This window comes from Oratosquilla oratoria, chromosome 18 (assembly GCF_046742065.1).
Source record: "Oratosquilla oratoria isolate Oo_2021 chromosome 18, ASM4674206v1, whole genome shotgun sequence".
Lineage (NCBI taxonomy): Eukaryota > Metazoa > Arthropoda > Malacostraca > Stomatopoda > Squillidae > Oratosquilla > Oratosquilla oratoria.
Genome location: NC_134794.1, coordinates 46,437,287 through 46,464,195, shown reverse-complemented (window position 1 = coordinate 46,464,195; position 26,909 = coordinate 46,437,287). Strand labels below are relative to the sequence as shown.

At 36.3% G+C, this 26,909-nt stretch overlaps 1 protein-coding gene across 1 annotated transcript in view; it reads right to left on the bottom strand.

Annotated features, from left to right (window-relative positions):
* The window catches only part of LOC143034860 (uncharacterized), a 229,271-nt gene extending 218,350 nt beyond the window's left edge, over window positions 1-10,921 (bottom strand). Inside the window, exon 1 of the mRNA XM_076201204.1 lies at window positions 10,840-10,921. Within this exon, the coding sequence (XP_076057319.1) occupies window positions 10,840-10,921 (82 nt within the window). The remainder of the gene's footprint in view (window positions 1-10,839) is intronic.
* Between the last annotated feature and the right edge of the window lie 15,988 nt (window positions 10,922-26,909).

The following is a 26,909-nucleotide window of genomic DNA, read 5'->3' as shown; positions in this document are numbered from 1 at the left end:
AACATGATCCACTGGGAGGAACCAACCTCACTGGCACTATGGTTTGAAACATGACCAACCCGCAATGCGACTCTTGCTGTTGAGGTGGCGCAGTGCTTAGCGCCCTCGACCGACGCCTTTGGCTTCTTCGGCTTGTCTGTCCCGGGACGGCTGAAGCCTCGTTGACACGGGGCTAGTTTAGTAGCCGCAAGTGCTAGTGACTTGTAAACTAGCCCTCTACTTGCCCAATGTCAATGGAAAGTTAGTAAAACTGCTTCTAAACTATCCTAGTATCAGCACTTATTTGTCGGTTAAGTTAATTTGCAGCTAGCACTAAGGGCTACTAAACTAGCCCCGTGTCAACGAGGTTTGAGGAAATGCGACCCTCCACAGTCAGGTGTTAGTATCCGGTAATGGTCTATCAGGAATAACCAGCGCTTCTATCCACGGAGGCAAAACCGCACCCAAGACTTGAGGAGGTTGTCCAAGAGAGACTTGAAGAATTCTCAACGAGGAGGGTAACTGTACGGAGATCTAATAGAAGTTAAAAGTGATCAGTATTCTTTCCTGGGAGGAAACAAGTCTTCAACAATATGAGGATACTATATTTACCTATTTGTAGTACACAGGAAAGGAGTAACGCTCTTTGGGACGGTCCCGTTCTCTACTCTGCAATTGACCCTATCTAACCTCAAGTTCACGAGCGGTACTTAATTTCCAATTATCTTATCTAGATTCCATGTATTGTTCCAGCTGGGCTATATCCCCTTCTAAGCTATCCCAACTGTATTTCTTCATGTATGCGTTTGTGTGAGTTTTTACTTCCGTTACCATGACAACCATTTGCAACCCTTTCAGGGTCGTTCCCCGTACTTGCCACCAGAGTAGAGAGGTGGTGGTGAGGAACCTACGCCAGGAGACGCTGAGTAACTGCGGTCGAAGCCGTCACCTTTGCCCTATAATACGCTTTGGGGACTGTTGGGAATGGGAGAGAAGTGCGGGATTCGAACCCACACATAAGTGAATGCGAGATCAACACACCGCTGAGTATGGTGGGGAGAACTATCTACGACAGTCACAACGTGAGAAGTGTACAACCCTCACAGGTCTGCCCGAGATGATGAGTCCCTATGAGCGACTCACAAATGTAAATATACAAAATCAATGAATAATGAAACGCCCAGCTGTTCGGCGACAAGCAATACAGAGTAAACAAATTAAAATCACGAAATATTAAAAACTCCAGCTGTCCCACACCGAGTCTATTACACGAAGTAAACAAACAAGATAAAAACAAATGAAACTAAATAAAACACTCAAAATCCAGCTGTCTCAGAGCAAGTGGCATCAGCAATCATCCCACACCACCCCCTCAGTAGAACCCTTTAGAATAGTCATCTTTGTACTACTCCTGGAGGCGTACTATCCAGGACCATCCACTTCATCTCGGAACGACCCGGTTCGTCCACTGACAAAACCAAATTGGACCTTGTCTGCCGCCTGGCGATTGTAATCAGCTGATATCCATGACAGCCTATGGTAGATAAACTACATCAATGTACCCATGAAACACCGTTACTAGGAAAACTACCAAATCATAAATATTTTTAAAAACGCGCGGTTTCAATCAGAGGTATGGCGCCCTCTTGTCCATGTGTTATGACTGTCGCCAGGCCATTTCATTCGGCCGAATGGGAACCCCATACCAAAATGGGTTAAACCTCCACACTAAAACCTAAAACCAACAAGCCATTCCCATTTCGCCAAAATTTCTCATTGCCAAACTCCCATTTCACCAAAGTCCGCATCGACAAACTCCCATTTCGGCCAATCATATTTTGCCAAATTCCCGTTTCGCCAACTGTCGCTTTGCCAAACTCCCATTTCGCAAAACCTCCTAACGTAACGTAACCTACGTGGATTTGGCGAAAAACTTTGCCCAAAACCATCTATCGAAATCAAAATTGGCGAAATGGGGAGTCACAGGTAGCTGTCGTCTCAGGCCAGTAACATCAACCATCACTCCCTATTATCACCACCATATATCGCACCATGAAAGAATCCCCTCCGCACTCCCCTCTCTGTATTTCTCTTTCCATCAAGTCCCACTAATCCCTTTTCACATAACGAGAGCTGAAAACCGGCGACTGATCCTTCCTGGTCCCACTATCTACTGACCGAAACCACCCCCTACTCACACAACACAGACAGCAACCCAACTTTTTCCCCCGGGAACCGTTGCCGGTTGCTGTGGGGTCGCGAGTCTCCGGTTCGAGAAACCCAAGGGAACCAAGCGATGGGCAACAAATGACTGACTGGAAACGATTGGCAACTTGGTGAGTGCAGTAACTGAGATCGACTCTTTCCAGGTTCCAGGTTCCAGGTGAGTCAATGCCGCAGTGCCACGCTGGCTATTCCACTGCGGCACTGTACCACTCACTGTGCCTACAGCTGGTCCGCCTATTCCGGGGCGCCAGCTGGTGCAAGCCGCAGCAACAATCCGCACACGCGCACCATCCCCCTCGCACCCAATACCACACCATCCTTGCACCACTATCCCCACCACGTTCCGAAGGACTAGTGGCACGTGCTTGCAAGGATGTACCTCGAAGAGGACCTTCTCCCAACGCCCATGTTCAACACCTATCAACCCCCTCACCTAAAAAAAGCCTCGCATGACACACACACACACACACCACACACACCCCCGGCCGAAATCAAAGACGATTTACCCAGAAAAGTGATCCCCACGTGGCCCTCTTTGACCGCTGCGCCTGGAGTGTTTTGCAAAACCGCAATCATACAGGCCCGTGTCATTACTGGAATCGTATTATATTCAATTTAGGCCCCGCCTCCTTCCCTGATGACGTCAACTTAAAAGTCTGCCCTGACTGGGTGAGACGAGGATGGCAGCGACTTCTGTCGTCGCTAGGAAAGGTGCGCGAGTGCAGCTCTGCCTTTTTATTGCAGTTGAGGTAACTTATTTCATATCTGCATTTCACCCTACCCACACACTAAAAATGTGCTGAATTAAAAGAATTACATTTTCTGGGGGTAAACTTCAGTGTATGTGTGTATATATATATACATATATATATATATATATATATATATATATATATATATATATATATATATATATATATATATATATATATATATATATATATACTATATATATATATATACATATATACACACACATATATGTATATAGATAGACATACACATACACTCACACTGTTAGTGAGAAAGAACAAAGAAATATAGCCTGTAAAATATACTAACCAGGAAATAAATAAATAAATGCTATGTTATTAGGTATTTCGAAGTTGAAAGATTTATCTCAACCAGCAACAGGAACTCCTTTCTTTAACAAATGTTAAACCTAGTCATAAAATATTCATCTTCTATCTAAATATTTTAAACGACTTGAATGCACAAATTTGTGACAATATACATACATAAATACATACACATATATATATATATATATATATATATATATATATATATATAAATTCCCCAAACTTCCACTCAAAGTATTAAGTTTAATGTTGTGTTTGCATACAATAAAAAAAATATATCATAACAATAATAACAACAATAATAATAATGATATATATATATATATATATATATATATATATATATATATATATTATATATATATATATATATATATATATATATATCCACAAATAACTACAAACCATTGTTATTCACCTTTCATTCTCCATACTACTACCACACCATTCAAGTAGGTGACAAATCTAAAATCTATATATTCAAGCATACAATGAATAAATGTAACGCATAAAATGCAACTCTACAGGAAAACAATAAACAAAATAATATACAAAATAAAACATTGAAAGTATCATTATATATTACTGCAGAAAATACTAGAATATAGATTAGACTTAAAAGAGTACAACAAAAGTAAAATGAAACAGGCAAAACACTTGAAATCACACACACACACAGTGTATTCCTGATAAATGTGAAATAAATTTCCTGGCATTATACAATTAGTTTCTCTATAAGAACCAGGTTATATAACAATTACACCCATGAAATTTCAAAATACTGTGACAACTGTTTAAATATAGCAACTAAATAAAAGAAAAATAAATAAATATAATAAAAAACCATTTGCATTGTGCATGACAGAGAAAAAAGAAAAAAGTTTTACATGTAATGTGTTGTACCAAAAACTATTTTTCTACATCAATACATACATAAAAATTTGACACGATACCCATTAGTACAGACATTCCACATACTACAAATTCAAAGCCCATTTTACTCCATTCATCCAATTCATTCTTGGTATTTTCTCATGCTCATTCCATCCACTTTTGCTTACAAAACTCTCTCTGCTATCCTTTCCTCATTCATTCTTCCTATATGATAAATCTACCTTGGAACTCTGTTCTATCCTCTCAGACAACTCCCCTCCCAGTGGTGCCTTAAAAAGTAAATGCCCCAAAGGACGAACAACTTGGTGGGGAGGGGGGAAGGAAAATTTCCCACAAAAGTTGAGCTTTCTCTAATCTTGAACACAAAGATGGATGTCTCATGCAGTGCTGCAATCTACACGTATGCCTAACAAGAAAATCTCCAAGAAGATTTTTTTTCAGAATTAAAATTTAAAAAGCTTGTGTGTATGTGCATGTATGTATATGCATATGTATATGTATATATATATATATATATATATATATATATATATATATCAAAGTATATATATATGTGTATGTATATATTTATATATATATATTTACTGTATATATATATATAAAAATATTTATATATATATATTACACAGAGAACCCACAGCTGAGTGAAAGAAAAACTTGGGAGAACATTAACTTCTGTATTTCAGCTACTAGCTGTTGTCCTCTCCGACTGTAGGTTCTCTGTGATTTACAAATGTGTTACTACATTTCTCTCTAATATATATAGTATATAGTGCACTGTATATATGTTAGATTAATATTCAAAGCAACTCAGTTTTTAGAACCTAAACAGCCTTCATCAATAAGCTAAGTTTGAATTCCTAGGTACCAAAGTATATGTTATCTATTCTTTCTTGCAAGAGCCTTGGGGTGGAAACTGGTCAAGGGTCAACCAGGGAAGAGCCTTTAAAATGATGCCTGAAATGAGTGAAGCTGTAAAATAACATATTTTCTGTCTTCTACGTGGTCATTCCATCTCAGGCTTATGGCATCTCCTTATGGGCCAATTCTGTGTTGGGTAATGATTTGATTTAGTACAGATTTTGCTGGACTTAAAAGAAATATTTGTTTTGGGTTCTGTATATGTTTCTGTGGGAAAGTAATACTTGCTCTAGGTGGTTTAGTATGATCAGTATGTTGCAATTATAGGCTTCTTGTGACCTCAGGACCAAGGTTGTGTGGTACATATATTACAAACACAAGCACACACATACATAACTCATATGCACATATACTGTATACCTAGAGTATTATTTTTTCCTTTCTCTCTTGCCTTTTAATTTAATGATCTTGATTTATGTAAATGACATGATGGATGGATCAAGCTACATTAACCTAACTGTAAACAGCACAAAAATAATGAAGTACCTTATTGCTAATAACTTAAGGTTCTACCATACGAGGGAATATTATGTCAAAGATGAGTTTCTGTATTATCATTATGATCTCTTTGTACTGTATTTACTTTTCTCATATATTGTCTGTGATAACCAGTGCTTTTATACTAAAGGACAATATCACATTCATGAAGTAAGGGTGATAAAGGAGAAATGTAAGGAGTATAATTGAAACCAATTAGCTGAAGAGGTGGAGTCACTGATGTGGTGCAGGAGAGAGTTAAGGACGGTTCCAGAAAAAGGGGAACATTAGAAGTTGATCACAATTCTTCTTCAAGTGGATATTAGTCTTTAACATTAATGATTTACGCAGTTAATAACCCGTATGGGGAAAAGATCATGAAGGGAACAGATGAGACTGTATATTGTTACAAAATATATATATATATATATATATATATATATATATAATTTACAACTGACACCAAAAGTGGAATTTCAATACTATATAGATTATAAAATATACATCAATATATATATACAATACTTGGAAGGGGGAAAAAGCCTTGGTATATGTATGGTATATGTATGATAAAATTGTGCAGTACTGGAAATGGGCAAAAATACAAAGAGATCAGCAATGATTTACTCAAAATGTGGTATTTCACTTCACAATATAGAGAATTTGATCTGCCCCAGATTGGAATGTGCAGCAGTGATGTCCCCATGCAAAAATGAGGACATTCATGTATCCAAGATTAAGACAATACAAAGAACAACAACCAAAATGGTTTCCAGCCAAGGTGAGAAAAACTTTATCTTCTTTCATTGGAAGAAAGAGAAGTAACATTTGATGTGTTTGGAACATTGGACGAAATCAACAGGATTTATTTTATTTTATTTTATTTTATTTTTTATTTTATTTTTTTTTTAATGAGAGCATGACATGAAGTCAAGGAAAATTTCATAAAAAGTCCTCAAATTATAACAAGAAACACAGTTTTCCATATTTAGGCATCAACCTTGAAAAAAATAATGATAATAATAATAATAAAAAATAATAGTAATAATAATAATAGTAAATATATATATATTTATATATATATATATATATATATATATAATATATATATAATAAAAAGGTAAATAAACATAAATAAACAAATAAGTGAAATAAAGTAAAATAAAAAATAAGTAAATACGAATCGAAATAAATAAGATAAAGAAATAGAAACAAATTCATAATTAAGTCTGAAAGATGGAGATGAAGAGATAGGACCACAGGACCATAGGATACAGCTCTTTTCCTGTAAATTACAACTGTATTTAAAGTTATTTATATGTACAGCTGTACATATGTATATGTATATGTACAGTTGTACATTTACATAAGTTTTTTGGCTACTTTCCTTGTAAGGGGGTAAAAGCCTTTGGTATATGTATGTACAACTGTACACAATGGTACACTGGTTAGCTTTTTGGCCTTCTACACAAGATATCTAAATCATGGTGTGAAATGCTTCCACTAACATTATAAGCTGTTACACTCTCCCTTTCCAAGGAGATGAGTGTGTGATGTGTGTTAGGTCACAACATTACCAATATCCTGGGCAACAGGTTCTCATACAAGAGAGTAAAATATGATGATCTTGAGTCCAGCATGTGATACTAGACCATGTGAAACCATACACACACACAAATCCTGCACACAAGAATTTATCAACAAAACTGTTACTGGAAAGTCAGTCTCAAAGTATGTTTTTTCTTTTAGTTTTAGCACAATCTATATCTTAACTCTCTAAGTATTCCTAATCTAATTCATCCCAATCCAGAACTATATCCAGATACATTATGTACTTAGTATTTCTGGAAGTGAATGATTGTATACTTCTATGTGAATGTATTTTTATGTGCTAAGTCATAATCAACAGGAATGTCAGAATATTGTACTACAATATGAATAATTTTTTTTCTTCTGCACACGGTATGTATCCCATACTTACACAACATATAATAATTATATTTTTTCAGTTTATATGTGTAAATATATCAGTCAGTCATACACTTTTCTATATACTGTATGTACTGTTTTTTTCAGTACATAAAGTGTCATGAAAGTCTTTCAAAAATCATATTTATAATGACTAAATAAAGAATATGTGATAATAATAACTGTTGCCTTGGTTTTTTGTGATTGGAATAGAAACTTGCAGCCTAACACAGCTGGCAACAGTCACCAAGCCTTTCCATAGATCTCTGAGAAGAAACACTGAACTAGTGTTTGTGTTGTATTACTGTGGGATTGTTTGTGTTATGAGCTTACAGTTGAAAAAGGATGGGAGCAGCTTCCAACAATCAGTCCTTTTTATTTAAGAAAACTGAGGAAATATAGTCAAAGCTCATAGAGAGAGACCTTGAGCCTAGTCAAAAGACTTGTCTATATGTACTGACAGTCAATATTTTAGGGACTTGTTCTTCCCTATGAACAAGAATCACATCAATCTTTTGTGACTGAAGACTTATCTCCACACAAAAAATGTAATGCTGATCGTTTTTAATTTCTACAACCCCTTCTTTCTGCTATCTTTATTAACTCTCTCATCGACCACCTCTTCAGCATGATAATGTCTCTAAGGAAAGAAGTACTCTTATTGCTGATGAAATAGTACACCCTGAACACTAAGTGTTGGACATCAGGGAGACGATTCTCCCTGATGTCCATCTTGCAGGACCACCACTTGAAAATACCCATCATTGGTCATGATAATACTGATATGAACACTATGGTATCACTAATTTGAAGATATACAAGATGCTGGATCCTATATAACATACGAGGAGATACAAACACACAATATATATATATATATATATATATATATATATATATATATATATATATATATATATATATATATATATATATATATAACATACATATGTGTGTGTGTGTGTGTGAAATGACCAACATGAGCAGCATATTATTCAATTTCCTAAACCGACCTACTACACCCTACACCATCTAACTGAAACACATACAATATACAAAAATCACAAAACAAACTCTACTCTCAAAACCAAATATTTCAGCACAAAACCAGGTAGCCTCAAACATATAAAAGCAGATGAGAAAAATCCCAAGATGTGCAAGAATAAAGTTTGCCTACCCAAGCTCATGTCATCATCCAGCCCTAAAACAGTAACACTCACCCATTTCAGACATTATGGTACAACCTTTTCCCTGAACGACCTGTTGGCCAACCTTGTGTATGTTTACATATATCCTTTTTATTTTGAGTATTGAACCGAAGGACCAGTGTGACTGAGTTGGGAATCTATACATAAATAAGGAGAAGAGCATACACCAGGTAGTACATAACTGTGGCTGAAGCTCTCATCTTTGCCCTATGTGTTCGGACTGTTGGTACAGGTAACAATCACTAATAGGAGCCATATAGAAGTGGGGATATTGAAGAGAAGTGCAGGAATCAGAGAGAAGTATGGGACTTGAACCCATGATTAGGAAGATATGAGGCATACACACTTTCAACTGCACGACCAGGATACAATCACATGTGGAGACCCACCATAAATTGGAAGAAAAGAAAGAAAATAATAATAATAAATAAATAAAAAACAAATAAGTAAAATAAACACACACACACACACACACAACTCCCCAGACTGACTGAAAGGTGGGATCAGTAAACTGGGACTGCCCACAATAGATGAAAGAACAGGAAGAGGAGATATGATAGTTATATTTTGAATGAAGAAAAGAACTGAAAAAAAAGCAGAACCTATTAATATGCCATGAAAGAATATAATGAGGACATAGTAAAAAAAATTAAAACATGAGACTGCTTAATAAATGCTAGGAAACATAGTTTTCAATACAGATGCATTAATTTGTGGAAGAAATTAGAAAAAAAAAAATGCAAAGGAACACCACAAATGAATTAAAGGTAAAGCTTGATAAATGGAGATATAGTATAATAGTGACACGATCCTATGAGCACACCTCCAACCCTATATATCACAATTAGTCATACATACACATGCACATAGGACAGCATGTGTATTTTTACTTTCACATGTACAAAAATATAATAAACAAATTAATAAATAAATATAATAACATCTATATTCTCATCAGTAATAATTCTACTACCAGTATAAAATTGTTTTGTTGAAAACTTGCTTCATCAGTGAAATTAAGTAAACCAGAGGAAAATAAATAAATAAATAATAATATTGGCAATATTGTTTTGTTTAGTACAAAATTTCACCTGCATTTTCAGTCCCCTTTCTTATATATATTTTTCTAATATCCTCCTTCCAAAAGTAAGTCATAATAACTGAAAATTATTTGTAAACAGTATCACAAAGTCATAGCCTCTCATCAATCTTGAACAACAACTATCTTGTTTCTTAAATTTGATGTCTAGCCATATTTATTTTGAATAACACTCCAATGAAGATAGCAGGTGTACAAATAGTCAATACAATTTGTAAACACCTTACAGTTTCAACATAAATTGCTTACACAAATATATATGGCTCATACAACTAAAAAAAATCCCTGTAAACAATGTTGTTTACAATTTTCATTCATCAATTCTGTTAAATATTGGAACTACCTTTACCCTATACAATTCACATGATCAGAGTGAATAAACTTAAATTCATGAATGGTTATATTAATCAGAATACTATCAAATACTATCAACATAAATAAAAAATATACAACCTAAGTCATCATTTCATTATAATAAACACATGAATATCCTAAGTTATGTGAACTTCCAGTGAGTAAAATTCAGTAATGTGTAAAGGTGGTATCACTATATTCCCCCATTGATGTGTAGACCATTTGCTAAAATGAACATATGGAAGGTATGGCAGCTATGACATCTTCATCTCCCATACAACCTGACACTCCTCCCACTTCACCACTACTACTACTACTCTCGTAGCGCACTCACCTCCCTCATTCATTACCACATAGTTTCACTTCATAGTATTGATCTATTCAACGGTGCCAGACACTCTGGATACCGATAGCATGGGCCGTATGGCCGTAGATGTCTTAACAACCCCTTAAGAAAGGATGCCAGGCAGTGCCAGGACAGGGCCAGGAGTTGTCCCTGAACGATAGGCACCCAACCAGATGATAGCTCTTAACAACTTGTATAATTCACAGGTTTCTGAGTATGGAACATTTATGATATTACACAAACAAACTCTCTAATACTTTGTCAAGAATCTGGGAGGGTACTTACCATTATGTTTGTTCGCTATCTTATTGAAACAATTCTGAAACACCTCGTAAAGATGCATGGGCTCATCCTCCGCTCCAGCCATCTTGGCTCAGACTGAAAACACTACCAAGTGTTCGTTCCTTTCTACCTTTATGATGAATTGACCCCCCCACACCCCATTATCGAATGCAAATCCTACACCACGGAAACAGCCATGTGCTAAATCTGCGCACATTGAGTCTAGTTTCATTGAATAACACCGTCTAATTATGAAGAATAAACGAAGATGAATAAGGTAAAGGAACGCTTTGTTTGGATCCGGTGGCCGCACGCGCGTCAAGGCTGCCAACCGCACAAAATTCAATACCGCGAACGTAGCGCTACTCGCTACATGTGTCTGTTTCGCTTAAGCCTCCCTCAATTGATGGAGAGAATTTGTCTAAAATTTCGATACAAATAAAGAAATAAAGTTCTGCTAGAGAGGTGTGTGTTATTGTTCTCGTGTGACAGGTATGGGTTTTTCACAACTGTCGAGCATTAAAGTTGTCAAAACTCTGCCTCCTCCAAGCATTTACTGAAAAAACAACGAAATTTAATAACTCATCGTTAGTTTAGTAACTGGAATTGGATGGGTATTTTAATATAAACATTAGATATAGTGCATTCACACTGCAAATCAGAAATAAGGAAATTATATAAGATGAAGTTGTGCTATGTCGCGCTCCAGTACATTTTGTAAAAAATGTAAGTAGATGAAAATATGCAATAAACACGATGAAGTAAATATGGCTGCAATAAACATTTGAACACAAAACTTGTATATACCTGCAAGACAACCATTTACAATAAATTCATTATGTTGATGAAAGTATGCGTCCGTTTTTTTCAGAAGAAAAACATGGTTGCAACTTTCGTGTATATATTAGATGTAGTCAAGGACCCTAATGATATACGATAACCTTAATTGCAGCCCATCAAACCGTACCATTGACAGACCCCCCACTGCCCCATCCCCTTCACATATCAGAGGCCCTTTGCACTTTATGGGAATGGGTAGCCGTACCTACGTCATACACATTAAAACCATCTAACGTTCCTCCAATCTTCCAAGTATTCCCCCATAAATTTCCCATGCACGTGAGGGAGTTATGAGATAGCCATTGCCTTTAATATGGAGGCACAAATGCATAAACGGCTCTTGATATTTAACAAGTTTTTCACTTCTTCTAGGCGGTGACTACCTTAAGTGATTTTGGTCTAGCTAAAGCGAAAATAATGCCTTTGAAGCGCAAAAGGACTCTGTGGCTAACAAAAACAGCCAACGCATGAGGGGGCGGCAGCTTCCAAATGGTGCCAAAATTAATCACCATAATTTATTGACCTGCTTATTTATTTATTCATCTCCTTATTTATTTATTCACATATTTATCAATCTATTAATTCATTAATAAATTTACTTTTTATATATTTACTTGTTTATTCGCATATTTATCATTTATAGATTAATATATAAATTAATTTATTTATTACATATAAGAGTATATTTATTTATTCATCTATTCATTCATTTACATATATTCTTTTACTCGTTTATCTATCCATTTATTTATCTATCTATTCATTTATTCTTGTATTTATTCATTTAATTATTTGTTAATTTATCTATTCATTTACCTATCTACTTTGTTGTTTTCAACGTTTCAACCGTTAGGCCCTCTGCGAGGTACATAGCCCATTGCTGGCGTCACACAATTACTTAAACATTCCACTCTGCATATTTTGCATCACTGTACATATTTTTTTTTTGTTAATACTTGACTGATGAACAAAGTAATTATAATTTGAACCATTTTATATCCATTGCGGTACCATTGTAGATTTAGTCTTAATATATTACCATTCTTTATTCTGCGTCAGGTTAATGGAGGTACGGGTCGATGGTCTGATGGCTCTCAAGGTGCGTAACGGGAAAAAGGTTGAGAACCCCTGCCCTAGCGGGTATTGAATCACCAAGCGGACTTATCACCGTATAGAGAGAAACTGTATGTATGTATGTATGCATCTATTTATCTATGTATATATATATATACATAAAAATAAATATATATATGTATATATATGCATATATACATACATATATATATATATATATATATACATAATACACACACATATATATATATATATATATATATATATATATATATATATATATATATATATATATATATATATATATATATATATATATATACACCCAGGGCAGTAGACAAGATGCAGGGATGACCCGTCATCCAGGAAGTGTCAAGATAAGAGAGAGGGAAGAGGGTAGAGGGGAGTGGAATATGTCGAGGATGGAATGGGTGGAGTGGTTTCTATACCTTTGATTTTTGGCTACCTCTCGCGTAAGGGGAAAAAGCCTTTGGTGTATGCATGTATGTATATATACGTGTATATATATATATATATATATATATATATGTATATGTATGTATGTATGTATATATATATATATATATATATATATATTAGGTTTTCGCATAAGTTCGTTCGGTTTTGTAAATTTCCCCTCTACAATTTCTAATTCTATTTTCTAATTTCTATTCAATTTCTCTACAATATTAACATGACATTCACTGGAAAAGGCAAATACAAATATCTATTGTTTATTAAATAAAAATACAGAAAAAACTAATCAGCAATATAGTCTCCGCCTTACTCAATAACTTTATTCCAACGTTTCGGCAATTTTCAGTAAAATGATTTTGGTTTTTGGGCAAAGAACTCGTAAATGAAAATTAAGTTGGCTAGGTCATTTTCAAAGATATGACCCGATAGGTGATTTGACAATGACCGAAAAAGATGAAAATCAGTTGGTGCCAAATCTGGAGAATAGGGCAGATGGGGCAAGACTTCCCATCCTAGCTCTTCGATGGCTGACTTTGTCATCTTTGCCACATACGGCCGAGCATTGTCGTATAGCAACAAAACCCGGTTATCTAGACTGTTTTTTCCACTATTGCTATCTTGACACGTTGAAGTTGCTGGCAGTGCAACTCTGTATTAATTGTCACGTTTTTTTTGGTAGAAATTCATGATGAACAACTCCAGATTGATCCCACGACACTGAAAGCAACACTTCTCCTCCATATACCTTGCAAAATGCTCCTAACTGCCTCAGATGCATTTTCATGTCGATTATTGAAAGAAAAGTAGGTGTCGGATTTTTTTTTTTTCAACTTGACATTCCATCCGAAATATAAAGATAATGATATAAAGTGAAAATGAAGTGAATACAAAGTGAAAAAACACCTAGATAAGAATAAACTTGTAACAGAATAATCCTGTTTTCACAAAAGGGACACTAAAATTGTTGAAATATACACAAATATGAAAAACGAACAAACTTATGCGACAACCCAATACATACATATATATATGTGTGTGTGTGTGTGTGTGTGTGTGTGTGTGTGTGTGTGTGTGTGTGTGTGTGTGTGTGTGTGTGTGTGTGTGTGTATGTGTGTGCGTGTATTTATGTATAAAAAAAATCAGGCATATTTTCGTCGATTTCACCGCTGAAGCAGGACCGCGCAGTATGAGGAATAAATGAATAGGTAAGTACATAGATAACTAAATAGATAAACAAATAAATTGATACATAAGTAAATACATAAATAAGTAGACGAACAAAATTAGATGAACAAATAAATAGATACATATTCAACGAACTATTTAATCAATAAATAAGCAAACAAACAAATAAAATTATTTGACGCCGGCCACACCAACGAATACACTTTTCACGTTTTCGATCCAGGCGGGTGCGTGAGTGGCTTTAGGTTAAAATCGTCTACCATAAAACGGGACAAAACATGTGAGTCATACCACGTGTGATTCACCATGGTCTTGCATCATGTGTTGGACTCGTGATCGACATTTCTTACCCTACCAGAAGAGAGCTCAGAGCTCATATATGATCGATCTATGGGTAATACTGTGACCTTACACACACGCGCACACACACACACACACACACACACACACACACACACAACTCCCCGCCCACGAGTGTTGGAGTAACGATTCGCAGCACAACGATACTGAAATTATTTCAAACTCGGGCCGCTGTAGCAGCGGTTGCGAACGCTACCACTGTGCCGTCGAGAGAGTGTCTGTATGTGTGTGTGTGTGTACGTGTGATTCACCATGGACATGGACCATGTGCTGGGCTCATGATCGAGAGCTATTACCCTCCCGGATGAGAGCTCAGAGCTCACATAATTTAATATGTAGGTACTGCTTACAGAAACCATATATCTATCCCGTTGCACAAGGGGAACAGGAAAAAATAGTAAAGTTAATTTTTCACGCTTGGAGTAAGGTGCAACCACGGTACTTCAATGTGGCGAGATGTGACAATAACCACTACGCGCACATATATTAATTGCCAAAAATTTCAATTGTGTATTGCGTCAGTACGTCCGATACTCTTTTAATTTGCGTTCACAAGAGAAAGGGAACTGTTCTTGGTAAATACGCTTGAGAGGTAAGAATATGTTGTATTTCTCAAAGTAAGTAATTTCTGTATAGTTGAAATACATACACACATGCACATACATACACACATATAAACACACACAGACACACACATATACATACACAAACACACACACAGACAAAAAAAGACACATACATACACATCTGAGGTTAGGACGGAGAGTAGGAGGCGGGTCCCAATGAGCGTTGTTCCTTTCTTGTATACTACAGTTAGGCAAATACACTAAACACAAACACACAAAGAAATTCCGCCTTGAACTGTAGACTGGAATCTCGCAGCCCCGCGGTGAGAGGCAACAGTCCTTGTCTCCTCCCATAGATCTCTCTCGTCAATTGACGGTTGAGGAAGTACAGTCGAAGTTGACAAACATACTTTGAAGGTAGAGTCACAGGCAAAAAATCTGATCTAAACGGAGTTTTTCATGGTACAAAAATCAAGTTATTTGTCTGATCCTTTTTTTTTATTCAAGAAAGTTACTTACTTGTAAGCTAAATACTACATGGGAAATATATCACGTGCTTGACAAAAGACAAAATATCATACTGACGTTGTGAGAACTGGATCAAAACCTTTGCGCGTACGTGGGGGTGCTCCGACTTCTTTTGAGAGGGAATGAAGTCTTTCGCTTCTTCATGAAAGTGATGTAGATTTTGTTCGACTTCACTCAAATGACATAGTTATTCTGTCTACCGCCAGACGATTTTTTTTCAGTCGAGGCAAACCTTCTCTTAGAACAACCAATAGTTTCACCGCTGAGAACATTGTTACTAAGTCTATTCCATTTATTTATAATTTTATTGGTAAACATGTCTCCTTCTTAAACCTAGATTTGTCCAATTTAAATCCATTACTACTAGTCCTGCCCTGCTGTCTTAATATGATGACCTTGTCTACATCACCATTGTTAAGGCTTTTGGTCTATTTGAATAACTCTATTAGTTCACCACGCACTCTTCGTCTCTCTAGAGAGTGTAAGTTATGGTATCTAAGCTTGATTTCGTATGGCAAATATCTAAGCCCTTGTATAATTTTGGTCATTCTCCTCTGTCGTGATTAACCAAAGGACTAAAAACTCATCTCAATTAACCTTTCGAGTAATTAACTCGAGTTGTATGATTATCATGGCTGTCGTCGGGCAATTTTATTAGGATATAAGAGTGAAGGATACTGCAAGAGACCATAAGGCCTACACTAGGCAGTTCCATGTCTATTATCATTAGGAGGGTTAGGGGTGGGGGGCAAATTGAGGTCAAAGGGTCGGAGTTTCTCCGTGTTGTCTGAAATCGTCTGCCAGAATAAAAATACTAAGTGTGGTTCAACTCGTCAACAGGAACATCAAGGGGTGTCGCGGCCAATTTATTCTATTTCATTTGTTTAACTATAAATTGATTCATATCTATCGTTACTTGTTTATATTTATCTATTATCTACCTATCTAAATCTATCTATATCTATATATTTATCTATCTATCTATCTATATATATATACTGTATATATATATGTATATATATATATATATATATATATATATATATCACATACACAAAATGTTGTAGCACATTTGTAAATATTAATCATGAAGACCCCACAGTCGGAATGAAAGGAAACTTAGAAGAACCTATAGCTTCTATATTTCGGCTAATAGCTATAGCCCTCTTCAGGAAAGTACTTTCATGATTTATATGCATTCGTTTATTAATTTTTTATTTGTTCATCTATTTTTATCTAATTATTCATAAATTTATTTATATGTATTTTATTTCTATGACATCCGGGAATGAAGGGAGTTAATTGAGGTGGGTGGAGGGGTAGTTGCAACACACCTTAACAAAATCAGCTGGGGGACAGCCAGAATAAAATGAAGAGTGTCACTCGGTAGGGAAAGAAATAACCGCAGAGCAGCAAATATAAAGTTATACAGACGCGTTCACGCGCACGCACAAGGTGTGTGTGTGTGTGTGTGTGTGTGTGTGTGTGTGTGTGTGTGTGTGTGTGTGTGTGTGTGTGTGTGTGTGTGTGTGTGTGTGTGTGTGTGTGATTGTGTGTGTGTATTTGTGTGCGCGCGCGTGTAAAGTCACAGTATTACCGATCGGGCCATATATGAGCTCTAATCCGGGATGGTAACAGCTGTCAATCACGAGCCAAGCACGTGAGACAAGACCGGTAAATCACCTACAAGCAACTATTGTGATTTAGGTCGACAACCGACGGAAATACATATTTTTTCGTAATGCGCGAGACTCTTCCTTTTTGTTGTGGTTGACACAACGTGATTCTATTTATTTACAAATGCACGGGGGACGGAGGACTATCAGAAGGTGAAGACCTTACGCCAGGAGGCGTTTAGTAGCTGCGGCTGAAGCCGTCACCTTTGCCCTAGAATGCGCCTTGAGGACTGTTGGGGTGGGGGGGTAGGTAAATATAGTCATTGCATGGAATGCGGGATTCGAACCCGCGACTAGGAAGATGCAAGACTTACACGCTTCCGATACGCCACCAAAAAACTATAAGGGTATGTAAATGTGGCACAGGATAGAGATATGTATAGATATATACATGGAGAGTGAGAGTGAGAGATTAAGAGAGAGAAAGTGAGAGAGAGAGAGACAGAGAGAGAGAGAGAGAGAGAGAGAGAGAGAGAGAGATATTGAGAGAGAGAGAGAGAGAGAGAGAGAGAGAGAGAGAGAGAGAGAGAGAGAGAGAGAGAGAGAGAGAGAGAGAGAGAGAGAGAGAGAGAGAGAGAGAGAGATAAATTCGGGTTTACGAGGCCTGCTCAGGACCAAATTGGAACTGTATAGCGAGACTTTTTCCTCAGGAACTGAATGGCACAAGACAACAGCAACTCCCCCACCCCACCTCCTTTGCCGTGGAGGTGAGAATGAAATAGCCTGGCGGCAGGCGGGAGACCCACAGAGGAGCTGAGACTCTCAATAAAGTGAGAGGGAGATGTATAGAGAGAGAGAGAGAGAGAGAGAGAGAGAGAGAGAGAGAGAGAGAGAGAGAGAGAGAGAGAGAGAGAGAGAGAGAGAGAGAGAGAGAGAGAGAGAGAGAGAGAGAGAGAGAGAGAGAGAGAGGGGGAGGGAGAGAGAGAGAGAGGGAGAGGGAGAGAGAGGGGGCGGGTCTCCTTTAGCAAGCACCAGACCATTTTATTCATCCGAGTGTGGGATGCTCACCCTGAAAGTCGTCTTGGTCGAGGGACAGTGTCTTGAGATTGAGACGAATATTTTTTGAGGAAATTAAACCAAAAACAAGCTCGCTTACCCTACAAAAAACGTGAGGAGACTACGACAGGAGGCGCTGGATAGCTGCGGCCGAAGCCGTCACCTTTGCCCTATTTTGGGTTCTACGGACTGTTGGGGCAGGTAACAATCACTGCTGGGAATCTGAGAGGAGTGCGGGATTCGAACCCACAACTAAGCGCACTTCCTCCTTCCACCCTTTCGGTGCGTTTCACCTGACGCCAGACGATTTTATTCAGCCGAGAAAAGCAATCCCTAAAACTAGTAAATGGCCTTTAGAAAACTAAAAAGAGCACTAGAAGTGGTGCTATCAAAGGAATAAAGAACTTATTAAAAATAAATAAAAGATAATAACAAAATTAATTAAAAAACAGTTTACAAATGAATGAATAAGAATAATTTAAAGATAAATCTACAAAAACAAAACAAAAAACTAGAAAAAATTACAAGTGGATAAACTGAATTACAAATAAACAAGAAATAAAGATAATTTGCAAATAGATAAATGAAATTAGAAGTAAATTTTAAATTCAATGTAATTTATTCAGCTCATTCGACAAAAAAGCGAAAACTATTTTGACCTTTTGGAGCTTTTATTCTGGCTAATGCCAGACTATTTTATTCAGTTGGTGGAGTAATCGGAAGCGTACAGGTCTCGCATCTTCCTGGTCACGGGTTCGAATCCCAGCAGGGACAGTATGTAAAACTGAATATATATTGTTTTCGTGGTCTAGTTAGGATTGTATTGACTAATACATGATTTCTCTATAAATAAATGGTACTTTACCATATACCATTATCTAAATTTTAATAACATTTACATAGATAATTCTTAACCTTGATTTTTTTTTTTTTTTTTTTTTTTACGAAATAATTCTTGGGCCATTCCCAAGTGTTGCATCACTCATCATCTTATCCCTTGGAATCTTTCTCTTGTAGTTGTTGCAGTTCAAAATACATATTGCGGTTGCAGCTTGATGCAGTACGAAGAAAAATTTAGTGAATCCAGTGAAGCAGCATTTACAGTGGTAGTATCTGTAGGACCGGTTTGATCTAGGCTAATGTTCTTATTGGGTTTAAGTTGAGACAATGAATGCTAATTAAGATTCAGAAGTTGCAGTAAGGATTGAATATCAACAATTAGCAGATTTTGAGCTCATGAAGCAAGACCTGAATGATAAGCTAATAATGGTAATAATAATAATAATAATAATAATAATAATAATAATAATAATAATAATAATAATAATAATAATAATAATAATAATAATAATAATAATAATAATAATAATAATAATAATAATAATAATAATAATAATAATAATAATGATAATAATGATGATAATAATAATAATAATAATAAAATAATAATGATAATAATGATAATAATAATAATAATAATAATAATAATAATAATAATAATACGTTAATAATAATAATAATAATAATAATAATAATAATAATAATAATAATAATAATAATAATAATAATAATAATAGTAATAATGAATAATAATAATAATAATAACAATAATAATAATAATAATAATAATAGAAATAATAATAATAATAATAATAATAACAATAATAATAATAATAATAATAATAATAATAATAATAATAATAATAATAATGATAATAATAATAATAACAATAATAATGATAATAATGATGATAGTAATAATAATAATAATAATAATAATAATAATAATAATAATAATAATAATAATAATAATAATAATAATAATGATAATGATAATAATGATGATAATAATAATAACAATAATAATAATAATAAGTTTATTTGGCATTGAATCAATACACATGAAGTGCAGATATTGAAAAGAACACATAGTTCGAAATAATAATTACAATTGCCGAGGATAACACCAAAAAGCATTTAAGCTTATTTCCATTGTGGTCCTCAGCTCCATATTTTCCGTAAGGAGTATGGCTCCATACAAAAATTACATTACAGTTGTAGCTTGTGGCTACACGAAGTAAAATTTTGTGAACATCTGAGGATGCATATGGAGTTACGTGGACATACGAACAGCAACAGACCTATTGATCCTAACATGGTCGTTCTGCATGTAACCTAACACTATAATGATCTCTTTTAATTATACAAGAACAAATAATTCTAATCGAGGATTTCTAGCTAAGTAAATGTCAAGACGTTTTTTTTAACTTCTCAACAGTAGAATAATGGATGACGCTGGATGGTAGACCATTTCCTATATTAACCATGCCATGCAATGGTTTGAAGAAATTCAATCATATGGACCTTTTCTCCACTGCTTATACTCATGGAACAGACAGATCTGTAATGCAGGCAGTTCCCCGGGTCCCTCACACACTGAGACTTGGATAGTGTGAAACTAATTGATATTTTAAAGCAAAGAAATTTGGCCTAATGATGTATATTTTGAACATTAATATACAATAATATTGAATTTGTCTTTTGTTAAAATGCATCTTATGATTACTGTTGCATATTTTTCTTTTAAAAACAGTCCTACACGAACATAATTCAAATATAATCTCTTACTGTGTACACCATCCAGGATTCTCACCGACTAAATAGCTATATACTGCGATATAGCAGAGCTGGGCGCGTTACCGAAAAATCTGGGGTTCATTTCTATCAATGCGTATTATATACATACATACATATATATATGCATGTATGTATATATATGTTATGTATACATGAATATGGATTTTTCGGTAACGTACCACCTATCCGGTGGTACCTGTCCGGCGGTAACGCGCCCAGCCCTGCTAGGCTATTTGACAGGTCGACTACATAGTCACTTCAGATGTGATTTACGTCATGCATCAACGTTTGTTAACGTAAAAGGTAAAAACAAAATCTAAATCCAGCTTTCTACTACCGAAAATCGCAAACATTTCCCCAGCGGAATCAGCATGGCCCACTATATATGGAGGTATCCATTGTTCATACCTCTCTCAAATACCATTCGGTCTTGATTCTTTATGGTCAACATAACTGCCCAAACACCTACAGTTTTCTTACACATTATATAAAGAAATATATTTAATATATTCAAAACAAAATCGTGAATTAACATACCTACCAACATCCTAATTCCACACTAAATCACAATATACCCATTTGACTATGTGTGGCTTGTCACGGGTTTTTGAGTATCGGTGTTGTCCCTTGACCCCCCCACCCCCACCCCGGTCCCCCAGTTTGTCGGCATGAACATTTGGGGTAGATGGTCCTACCATGCGAGATCGCAAGGTTTGGGAGTAATATTAGACACTAGAGAAGTAAAATCTGTAGCATCTGATATGCTTTCCATTAAGATGTTCCAAAACTTAAGACTTCACCAGTAGAGAGCATGATTGACTGCCCAAGTCCCGTATGTGTTTTTGTGCAATCGATATGTGTTGAGGACAATCGAATTGTATTTACCCAGTTGTAGTGACGTACGGGATAGTGATGGACATGGTGTTTTGTCTCTTTACCTCCAATTGTCAATCCTTGCCCTTTTTTTTTCTTCTAATGTAAATGTTGGCTTGGGTAATATTTTTGTCCAACACATTCTACACCTACATTTATATGTGGAGAGTTATATTTCCTGACATTTTTTATTATCATTAGGTTTTTAGTGATTTACCTTTTGTGGATCGATTAGTGCTGACATGGCTTGAGTATACACATATACCGTTTAGGTGGCAATATCATAGTATGCAGGGTGGAACTTCTTTACATGCATGCTACAATCGCCCTGTCATCGATGCAAAGTTTTTCACGTGCCCACCATAATAGCTGGGAATGTATTATTATTTACTATCTTTTAAGTATTGAAGGAACTTTTTCAAAAGTTAAGAAATCAATGTCAATGTGATTTGCAAGTCGTGTCAGATTGAATGAATGTAAATATAGTGAAGTAATATAAACTTTTAGGTAATTCTTGCTTCTATGTGGAATTCTAGCTGTCATATAGTTACTCAATTCAAAGTAGATAATAATTCTCAATTTTAAACAGTTTTAGAAGAAACGTTTATAATAAATGTGCTGAGCAGCAGACTTCCTATTTTTTATTAAATATCTTGCGGTCACTGAAAACGAGTCATTTCTTATAGCTAGAACCTTTAGTGGTGTAACATTTTAACTATCTTTAGATAGAAATTTGAACCCCCATGTAGATTATTGCGGATTTTGTTTACTAATGATCATATTATTCACTAAACATGAAAGAATATATAAAATTGTGATAAAGAAGTCACGTCACCAGGCGGAAGACAGGACTAAGACAGTATTCCCACGAACTTTCACCAAAATTGTCGTATGCAGGGTTTCAAAGTTACTCCAGTATGTTCTCTCACCCAGCTTGCTCTCTTTCTGTCTCTCAGTGTTATTCCCACCACTGATATCTCCATTCTCCTCTGTGCACTCCATAGGTTTGTCTCCATCGCCTTCGTCAGTTTCCAAGTTTCACATCCATATATAATGACTGACCTTATACATTGATTGTAGACCTTGCACTTCAAACTTAAAGGTAGAGGACTCCCCTTGTCTTATAATTACCAAACATTTTCTAACCAATTGTGATGTGCCTTTTCTCTTATCTTTAGTCACTCACCATCTGGTCTAAATAATTATACTCTTCAATTTCTTCAAGACCCTCACCATTGATAATCTCTTTACTTTGAACTTTTGTTTGAATGTTACTTTGGTTTTACTCTTATTCACCTACTTTGAGATATTTCTTGTTCAGATCACTCAGCATATCCTGCAAGTCTTCTGCTCTTTCTGAAATAAGAATAATGTCACCCACAAATTCTAGGGTATTAAAATATTTGCCATTAATCTTCAGACCTTTCTCTTCCCAACTCAACCTTCTGTCTTCCAAGCAAGCTGTAAATAGTTTGAGTGATATTGGATCACTTTGCCATATTCCTTTCTTGATCTTTATCTTTTCTGTATCTTTATGTAGATGAATTACAGTGGTACCTTTCACATAAATCTTTTCTAGCACTCTTACAATGTGTTTGTTCACTGCTTGCGCAGTGAGTTTAGTATTGCTACTTGTCCTATTGACTCAAAGGCCTTCTCATAATCTACAAAAAATAGTTATATTGTATTCCATCATTTTCTCAATTAGTTGATTCATTATAAATGATCATGAGCTGAATATCCACTTCTAAAGCTTGTTTGTTCTCTTGGTTGGTTTCCATTTAAAACTTTACTTAGTCTATTTTTAAGGATTTTGGGGAATATATATATTTGATAAGCCAATCAGTTGGTAGTTACTAAGGTCTTTCTGGTTTATTTTTTATGAAGTAAAATCAATATAACATTGCACCATAATTCAGCAATGTTTTCTTGATGTAAACACTTCGCTAATTTATAATGAATTTCTTTCCCTACATCTTTCTGAAGATCTATCAATATACCATCTTCTTCAGGTGCTTTTCTTTGTTTCATACATTTTAGAGCAAATGCCACTTCTTCCTTTGTAACTTTTGGTACATTACTAACATCTACAGGTGAGTTTACTGACTCAACTATGGTCTTTGATAAGTAAAGATTTTGATAACATTCTTCTACTCTTTTTACCATTGTCTCTGCATTTAATGAGCTCTCCATTTCTATCTTTCAGATATATCACTTGTTCCCTCCATAGGCCAGTCTGTGCTCAGCCCCTTTAATACTTTTATCTTTCTGAATAGTCTCCTCTATTTCATTCATGTTTTTTCTTTTCTCTGCATTTTGTTAGGCTTGTTTAGTTCTACTCTCTGTATTTTGTTTTTCCTGCTTTTAATCTGCACAATACTTCTTGTTTTAGTTGTCATTTGTTACTTTGGAGCATTTGCTTTCTGATGCTTTTCGTAATTCCTACTTTCTCTGCTGATTCATTAAGGATATACACTAAATTCAAATTTATATCTTTGAGCTTCACATCAGTTTTTATTTTCTAATTGAATTTTATTTTTATTACCACTAACCTTTGCAAGGCTTATTTTCTTTTTCAAAACTAGTTTATTTCTCTTGGCTCTGAAATTGAATTTTGCTATGCAACCTACCATTCTATGGTTGGAGATGGTTAAGAATAATGGAGATTAGTGGGAGATAAGCCAGTTGCTTGCTGACAACTCTGCACTTGTAGCAGGATCAGAGGAGGGGTTGAGGAAGTTAGTGACAGAGTTTGGGAAGGTGTGTGAAAGAAGGAAGTTGAAGATAAATGTGGGTAAAAGTAAGTGATGAGATGTACAAGGGGAAAGAATGGCAGCAGACTGGAAGTGAGTATTAAGGGAGCGAGACTGGAGAAAGTGGATAGTTTTAGATACTTGGGTGCAAATGCGGCAGGAAAGGGAGGAGTGGGGGTGGAGGTAGAATGTAGACTGAGAGAAGCAAGTAAATGCCTTGGGGGATTAAAAAAGTGTAATGAGAAATAGACATTTGGGAAAGGATGTTAAGAGGAAATTGTATGAAGGAGTGATTGTGCCAACAGCACTATACATACATACATATACCAAAGTGTTTTTTTCCCCTTACATGGGGGGGGGGGTAGCCAAAAAGAAAAATGCATAGAAACCACTCCCACCCATTCCATCCCCTTCATACTCCTCCCTCACTCTCATCTTGGCACCTCCTGGATGATGGGTGATCATCTCTGCATCCTGTCTGCCCTGGGTCAGAAGCAGTGTCGCAAGACACAGCACAACCACAGCAAGGCAGAAACATGGAACATAAGAGAGGAAGAGAGGAGTTTGAATGTATTTGAGATGAAATGCCTGAGAAGTATGATAGGGGTTACTAAGCTAGAGTGAGAAATGAGGAGGTAAGGAGGAGAACAAGGGTGGAAAGGGAGTTGGATGATGGGGTTGATAAAAGAGTATTGGGATGGTTTGGACACATGGAAAGAATGAGTGAAGAAAGATTAGTAAAAGAGGTGTGGAAGGCAAAGGTGGAAGGAGTGAACATGAGGGGGCATCCTAGGATGAGATGGATGGATGGGGTAAAAGGGGCATTGGGAGAGAGAGGAATGTCTGTTGAGGAAGGATGGGAGAGGACAGAAGATAGGGGTGAATGGAGAAGGGTTGTGTAAGGATGATGATGGGATGTATGAGGGGGAGTGGGTGGAGGATGGGGGGGTGAGGAAGTATGTATGAGAAATAAATTGACAGCCCAAAGGGATTTCTCTCTGTCTTCTCCTTTTCTACATGAGGGGACGGAGAGGGGGGGGGGCGCCAAATAAATGAAGCGGCCTTGCTGTGGATGTGCTGTGTCTTGCAACACTGCTTCTGACCCAGGGCAGGGGACAAGATGCAGGGATGACCTGTCATCAAGGAGGTGCTAAGAAAAGAGGGAGGGAAGAGGGTAGAGGGAAGTGGAGTATGTAGGGGATGGAATGAGTGGGAGTAGTTCCTATGCCTTTTTCTTTTGGCTACCTGTCGTGTAAGGGGGAAAGAAGCCTTTGATATATGTATGTATGTACTTATGACCATAACATTGCTAATGCTCTTACTCTCACCCCCTAATATGAAATCTATTTTGTTCTTTGTTGTTCCATTTGGGCTGCTCCAGTTCAATTTATGACCTATACACTTTTGGAAGAGTGTTAATTATTCTCATGCTGTAGTTCTCTGCTAAATTGACATCTCACCTGAGGATGATATGGATGGATAGGGTAAAAGGGGTGTTGAGAAAGAGGGGGATGTCTATTGAGGAAGGAAGGGAGAAGACATAAGATAGGGGTGAGTGGAGAATGGTTGTGTGTGGATGATGATGTGATGCATGGAAGGGAGTGGGTGGGGGATGGGTTGGGGATTAGGGAGTGTCGTGTGAAGGATATTTTGATGCAACCCTGTCTTCCCTTTTTCTGCATGAGGGGATGGGGTCACTGACTAAATGAAGCTGGCTTGGGGCTTGCTGTAGATATACTGTCTTGTTGCATTGTTTATGACCCAGGGCAATAGGCAAGATACAGGGATGACATGTCATCCGGGAGGAGCCAAGAAAAGAGGGAGGGAGGGAGGGGTGGTGAATGGGAGTGGAATTATGCCTTTTGACTTTGAGTACCTCCCTTGTAAGGGGGAAAAAGCTCTTGGGATATATATGTATATACATCTTAGCTAATCAGGTTCATCTTACTGCATTGCTTCTGACCAGGGCATTAGGGGCCCTTTATCCACAAGGAACTAAAATTATAGGGAAACATATAGGTAGGAGTGGGTGCATGCCTTGGCTGGGTACCTCCTTTATAAAGGGGAAGAATTCTTTTGGTATAGAGATGGATAGATAGATATATATA